The sequence below is a fragment of the Borostomias antarcticus genome (genome assembly GCF_949987555.1).
Source record: "Borostomias antarcticus genome assembly, chromosome: 23".
Taxonomy (NCBI): Eukaryota; Metazoa; Chordata; class Actinopteri; order Stomiiformes; family Stomiidae; genus Borostomias; species Borostomias antarcticus.
The window spans coordinates 7,019,853-7,027,216 of NC_140256.1; the positions used below are offsets into that span (position 1 = coordinate 7,019,853).

General features: G+C 47.4%; 1 protein-coding gene across 1 annotated transcript in view; it reads left to right on the top strand.

Moving 5' to 3' along the window:
- Positions 1 to 6,752: 6,752 nt before the first annotated feature.
- cyp1d1 (cytochrome P450, family 1, subfamily D, polypeptide 1) overlaps positions 6,753 to 7,364 on the top strand; it is a gene marked incomplete at both ends in the record, with an annotated part of 4,795 nt that continues 4,183 nt past the window's right edge. The window contains one exon of the mRNA XM_084457480.1: positions 6,753 to 7,364. This exon is cut by the window's right edge and continues 291 nt beyond it. Within this exon, the coding sequence (XP_084313606.1) occupies positions 6,753 to 7,364 (612 nt within the window).

The following is a 7,364-nucleotide window of genomic DNA, read 5'->3' on the forward strand; positions in this document are numbered from 1 at the left end:
CATGGGAAGGGCTTCTCCGTCGACAGGATTGTCTGGTCCATGGTTCTGGTCCTGGATCTGATGGCTTTGGCCATTCCCTGTCTGGGAGCTCATGTTGCTTTGCTTTGCCTCTGAAAGCAGCAAGCAGGGATACTAGCGTCACAGGACTGGGCACACACACGAAGCCTTACTGAAGTTTAAACTGTGAAACATGCCGAAAACCTGAAGGGCCATTCTGAAGGAAGTGAAAAAAGCAAAAAAGAGAGCAGTACTGAAGTAAAAGCTATACTTGTACAATGCACTTGACCAACAGAGATTGAGATTCTTGACAGTTTAGACGATGCTCTAGAGTTTGGTCCTAATACGATGCCGCGGTCCAGCCTGTGGAACAGGGAGGCACTGGGCCAAATCAGATACTGGCACGGGCCACCGTCTCACACGGCTGGGTTAAAGGTGACGACTGGCACCATAAGTCGAGGCTGGCGGGGGATCCCAAACTCTGCTCAAACCTCATTAGGTAGCTGGGGGGATCTGAGGACAGCTAGGCATCAGAACACATGCCTCCACCTGATGCCATATAGGCAGTTAGATCAGTTAGTTAGTTAGATCAGTTAGTTAGTTAGTTAGTTAGTTAGTTAGTTAGATCAGTTAGTTAGTTAGATCAGTTAGTTAGTTAGTTAGTTAGTTAGATCAGTTAGTTAGTTAGATAGTTGTCAGTTGTATAGTAAGTGGCATGTTAGGTTTGTGGACAGTTTATCTGTCATATAAGGATAGAGGGTAGAATATCATTCTTATATTTTGGCATAGCAAGTTTGCTTTGAAAACTGTGTCTATATTATCTATAATAATAACTATAAGAATTTCAATTTAAATTAGAAATTGTTTCATAGCCTAACATATAAATCTCATTAGCAGTCAGATGGGGTTAAGAATTAAAAAGTATATTTCAAAAGAAACAAACATTTCAAAAGTCAAACCCTTTATAAATCTAGTATGAGGCAATGTGGATCAGCCGAGTTTAACATCAGCTACTGGACTGCAGATTGAAACTTCGATATAATTGATGTTAATTGATATATTTAAAGATAATAAAATAAAATAAATGTAATGTAAATTAAATTAATTTCAATTTGTAGATTTTGTCTTGTAATCACTATTAATATTGCTAGCATAGATAAAAACTCTAGATTGGATAGACTATTTGAAGATCTCTGCATAACAGAAAATAGAGGTTTTGAAAATGGCATTTTGTATCTAGGTATCTTGCTACAAAAGCCTTAAGGAAAATAGAGGACCCACCTGCGGCTTGAGAGTTCTCAACTCCTCCGATTACAGGCATGACTGCTGCTCTTCTGACGGCCTCTCTGTACCTCTCTCTCCTGCTATCTCCAGTCAAATAAAACCCCCAAGAGTAGCGAAATGGATTCTCCGCCCCTTTTATATAGTTTCAGGCGCAGTTAAAAAGTCCCACTTTAGGACGGAATGAGAGAATCAAGTAGATCTATTTGTCGCACCCACCGTTGGGGACCCACGCCCTCGGGCCCGTGCGCTAATCACCGTTCAAACAGAACCAATCCTTCTTTTCCACTTGCCCGTGAGGAACGCGCGAAGGCCGCTCAGCTTCTCTGACCGTGAAACACGGAATGTCATTTTTGACGTGACGGCCACTTCTCGTCTTTCTCTGCCACCTTTGCGTTGACCCAACCCACTTATTTATGCCGAAAGGGAAATTTAAAAAGAAGGGAAGGTCGTTACACCACTTCGGATATGACACGCTGCGGTAAACCTAATAATTGGGAAGATGTTTGCTTTGATAACGGGCCTCCCGCTGGTGCGCTGTCTCCCGCGGGAACAATACGGGCGCATAACTGAGTCTGGTGCGCCCATATTTTGATCTAGGCTGTCTGAGAAGACGAAAAGTCCTCTGAGAATTAGGCTACCCCTGGCGTTGCACAACATAAGCTCCGTAATTAACCCTCGTTTAACAATGAAAAGCACCGGGGGATCCATTCTTGACTATTATGGATTTAAAGGTATTGGCCTGCGGCACCATACCTTTCCCCCATATTTTACACTCCACATAACATATTTAGAGGGATTCTTTGGCACGCTTAAGCTACATGATGTGGTTGAAAAAGACAAATGTACATTTTCCTGTCTGATAATTGTGAGCATTTATGTGTTTATGTATAGCAGGCAGGGGGTATGCATATGTGAAATCGAGAAAGAGACAAAAGAGAAAAAGATTTGTGCAAATATTTGTGTGCGTGCGTGTGCGTGCGTGTGCGTGCGTGTGCGTGCGCACATGTGTGTGCGTCTGTGTGTGTGGGTGCGTGTGTGTCTACTCAGGCTCCTCAGTGGTGATGTCTCCACAGAGTCTGGTCCATGGTGATTGCCGCCAGGGCTGTGTGGCCCGCTGGCCCACTGGTCGCCCTAACCACGGGAGGGCTGAGCGGAACAGCACTGGGCGCACTGGGAGCGGACCCAGCGGGTCAAAGGAGGCGTCGCAGCCTGACAGCACCGGGTGTACCACGATGGAGCCTGAATGGAAACGGCGGAGCGACGGAAAGAGGGAGAGGAGGAGAGAGAGGGAGAGGATAACGAAGAGAAAGGGAGAGAGAGAGAGTGATGGGGGGATGGAAGAGCAACAGGGTACGGCAGGAGGAGTGACATGGGAGAGAAAGATGGAGAGAGTGGGCAAGTGAGAGAAAGAGAGAGAGAGAGAGAGAGAAAATGGAGAAAGAGAAAGTGGGCAAGTGAGAGAGAGAAATAGAAAGAGTGGGGGTGGGGGGGGGAGGCAGTTCACAGGCCTAGGTCTGGTCCCAGCACTTTTGCTGTCCAACTTTCCACATTGTAGCTAACTTAATAGTTTGCTTTGTAATATAGAAGTGTCACAGCTAAGTGTCAGTGTGTCACTTGTCAGTATCACTTGCCGCCCTCACTTGCCCACATTGGGTTTGATCTCATGTCCTCCTACTTGTCAACACATGACCACATCTCATAAAATACCGCTTTAGCCAGCTAGCGATTGGAAGGCGTGGATGGGCGGTATTTATATTGAGGAGCGAGCTTAACCAATTCAACTCGGTTTTAAAAGTGTACATGCCCTTTAAGTGTGTGCATTTTTGTTTAGCCCAGTCAGGTACCGCTCCCTCTCACAAGCGCCCCCCAGGTCGCTGCCTTTTATGACACTACAGTGCCTGTCGTGGCCGTTCTGTGCGTTGCTATGCATGCGTGGCCGTTCTGCGCGTTGCTATGCATGCCTGTTGGGGCCCGAGGCCATTCTGCACAAGCCCCTACAACTCATAACATAACAATTCTTTAAGGCTATTATTACATTTTTCATAAATGCACTGAATAAAATGAATTTACTCATACAATAAGTTACATGAAACAACACCCCTCACACTTGTTTCTGTATTACTGTATTCTCTCCTACGGTGATGCCAGAGCAGTGAGTTCCATTCCAGTGACTCAGCTCCAGGTCTTGTGTGTGTCCTGACCCAGCCTGGCCCCAGCTCCACACTGGGTCCTAGTCGCCGTTGGGAAGCGGGCCTGTTGGGAACGGGCCACTGATTGTTTTTGCAGAACCGCTGATCCAAAATCTTCACACACAACACGCCACGTCCTAGTGTCCTGAGCAATCCACCTACTGCATATCAACTTCATACAGCGCAGGGTTCCCAAGATAATGGTGAGAAAGGAAGGAGTGAAGGACAGGGTGGGTTTGTGGAATTAGTGTGTGATGAAGCCAGAGGCAACAGCAAACATGTTGCCCCCACCTATGATGCATGTTCCTTTATGGTACTGAAGGAGTGGAAACATGATATTTTCATCATGAATATGAATATGTGAAATGTTTTAAGTGTTTTATGTGTGTATTTAATGTGAACTCTAAACTGTCTAAAAAAAAGTAGAAGGGCCCCTGAGCACTTTCAAATCCCAAAGAAACCATCTCTTGACACTTGAACACTTTTAACCATCTGTCTTTGCATCTCCACCAGAACAACCTCCTGGACCCTCACCAGTCCAAGGTTGGCCATTCGACAGAGATGGCCCTCCTTGCAGCGACAGGGTCACTCCACACTATGATAGCAAACTCTCCTCCGTTATGAAATCCGAGATCTGTCAGCAGCATTTGATACGGTAGACCACCAGATCCTCCTCTCCACCCTCGAGGAGAAAGGCATCACTGGCTCTGCATGCTTCCTGTTTGCATCCTGCCTGACGGGCCGCTCCTACCAGGTGACATAAAGAGGGTCGATGTCGGAGCCACGTAGTCTGACTACAGGGGTTCCACAAGGGTCTGTCCTGGGTCCTCTCCTTTTTCTACACTACATCTCTAGGTTCTATCATTTGCTCGCACAACTTCTCCTATCACTGCTATGCCGATGACACACAACTGGTCCAGTCATTTCCCCCTTCTGACACACAAGTGGAGGCACGCATAGCTGGGTGCTTGACTGATATCTCAGAGTGGCAACACACCACCTCAAGCTTAACCTGGACAAGACTGAGCTGCTGTTCCTTCCAGAAAAGGGCTTCCTGCACCGCGACCTGGCCATCACAACTGAGGACACAGTGGTGATGCCAACTCAGACTGCAAGTAATCTGGGTTTGAACCTGGATGACCAACTGTCGTTTTTGGCACATATCACATCCGTTTACAAGCTCTTGCAGATTCCTGCTCTACAACATCAGGAGGATTCTTTCTCTTCTCTTCTCTTCTTCTGTCCTGGCCCTGCAGTGGTGGTATGAACTACACACTGATGTCAGGACAGCAGAGTCGCTGCACATCTTTCACCACAGACTCAAAACTCCTCTTCAAGAAGGACTACCAGGATCCTCCCTCTAAAGCACCTATTGTATTTTTAATTTGTTACTCTTGCATTTTGCCTTTAGCACTAGATTATGCTCTTAGTCACTTTAGAAAGGAGATGCACTTGTGAGTTCTGGTGAGTAGTACTGTATACACTGACTTCCTACGTTAAATGCAATTATTGTAAGTCACTTTGGATAAAACTCAGCATGCACAAACTAATGCACGGGGGTCAATCTAATGTCTCACCCCTCAATTTCATCTGGTGGGGGACAATTATTTTTCACAGGCCAGGGGAAAGGGGTAGGGTTGTTGCTAGGACTGGCCTCTAGAGGCAGGCACATGTAAGGGAACCAGTCTGAGCTACTTTACAGTCTAACTCTCATCACAGCAGCATTGTACTGTAGCATCTGTTGTCTTCGCTGTCTCTGTTCTTCCCCTCTAGCTACATACACAATAGGGTGTTGAAGACCTCATAGTCTGACTGATGCTCCACAACGCCATCATGAAACATGCCCCCACTGTCATACCTCCCTCGTTCTTCTGTAGAAATGATGAAGCGAAAATAAATTGGTAGGTCTAAGTATGGGATAAGGTCCTGCTAATTAAAGGGTAAGCCAAGGTAAGGCCCCTCATATTACTGTAGCAGAGATTGGCTGCCAACATTTGGCTATGTACATTTTTTACTCTGATCTATTCTGTACATTCTCGCTGCTGTAACGCCAAAATTTATTAATTGCAGACAGTTGAGTTGAACAAGGTCCAACTCGGGATCTTAAAGCAGGTAGAGCATAGACTCAGAACCTCCATCTATGCAGACTGTTATAGTATGCTCAAGCTGCCATAGGTCAGCAGAGAATTCGAGAAGTCTGACAATTGTGGCAACCTGTTAGTCTCATTGACCTAGTGCACCACCTTGTGTCAAATATCAGGAGTGCAGTTTCCTCCAGGGAAATCGAGTAGGAGAAATCAACATCATGCTTGGCTCATTAAAAAAAATCGATATTAAGTCCACATTTAGTAGGCTACTAAGCCAGGATCATCACCTCTGTTATCACTGGGTAGTAACACGTCGGCAATACAGTGTGTGAGTCTAATGCATGTAGGGAATAGACAGTGAAATTATTATTATTCTACCACGCAAAATACTTGATATTTGTCAGAGATAGTGACATATGGCAAGAAAGAGAACGACACGTATTGGGAAATTCCTCCGCATCTATTCGGTCGCTGCCCTGGTGCCCCCTGTGTCTGTGGCATTTGGCGCTGCCCATGTCTAGGCGAATACAAACCCCACTACGATGCAGTCATTGTGCCTCGCGGCGATTCACTTTGCTGGGGGTCAAACCGCGGCTCATTAGAGCGCTCTCCTCGCCAACAACTTTTTAGAGGGACTTCAGAAATCGTTCACAGTTGGACTCCGGTGAGTATCTATTTTAGATTGCTTTTAACATACTTTATTCTTCGTTTTAACATGTAGGATATATATAGCCTAGATATTTTGGTGGGATTGAGCCTGCCACAGAGAAGAGCAATTTTGATTTACTTACGACGTGCGTAAATTGCAACCTAAATTGTGAATAATTTAGCCTAATAATTATTTTATATTAACGGAAAGTGCATAACTTCAATATTATTTTCCAATATTATCCTATGGCTTTTCAGTTCTTTTTTTTCTTCTTTTTTTATTTTTATTAATCAGAGTAGGCCTATTTTTAGACCAGGTCTGTCTCTCCTCCAAGTTCAAGCCCGTCTTAATACTATACTGTGCCTCTCTCTCTCTCTCTCTCTCTCTCTCTTGCCTGCGACTTGCCTGTGTCTCCCTTCATGTCTTACTTTGCTTTGTGTTGTTTTCACTAAACCTCTCTCTCTCTCTCTCTCTCTCTCTCTCTCTCCAGTTCCTACGCTGGGCGTGCGTGTATGTGTTGCGGCCCTGTCTGACTGCTCCATCACCATGAGGCTGACGTTGGGCTACTTATTCCCCAAGGAGGATGGTTCCTGCTGGGGGCCTCTCTCTGGTGTCACCGTGGGGCTGTGTGCCCTCACCCTGCTCCTGGTGGCCCTCCGGGGCCGGAGCCGGCAGCCACCTCCCCACCAGGTCACCCTGCCCCCGGGCCCCACCCCCTGGCCCGTGGTGGGCAACCTGCTCCAGATGGGCGGCCAGATCCACCTGTCGCTCACCCGTCTGCGGCGGCGTTATGGCGACGTGTTCCGGATGCGTCTGGGCTCGCTGCCGGTGGTGGTGCTGAGCGGCCACGCCACCATCAGGCAGGCGTTGGTACGGCAAGGCGAGGCCTTCGCCGGACGGCCCGACCTCTTCACCTTCTCGGCGGTCGCCGGCGGCACCAGCATGACCTTCAGCGAGAAGTACGGCGCAGCCTGGACCCTCCACAAGAAGCTGTGTAAGAGCGCCCTCCGCTCCTTCTCGCAGGCCGAGCCGCGAGGCTCTGGCGCTACCTGCCTGCTGGAGGAACACGTGTGCGCCGAGGCCGCCGGGATGGTGGAGGCCATTTTGGAACGCTCCGAGGTCAGGAAGAAAGTGGAGAAGGAAGAGGGGGGAGGGGAC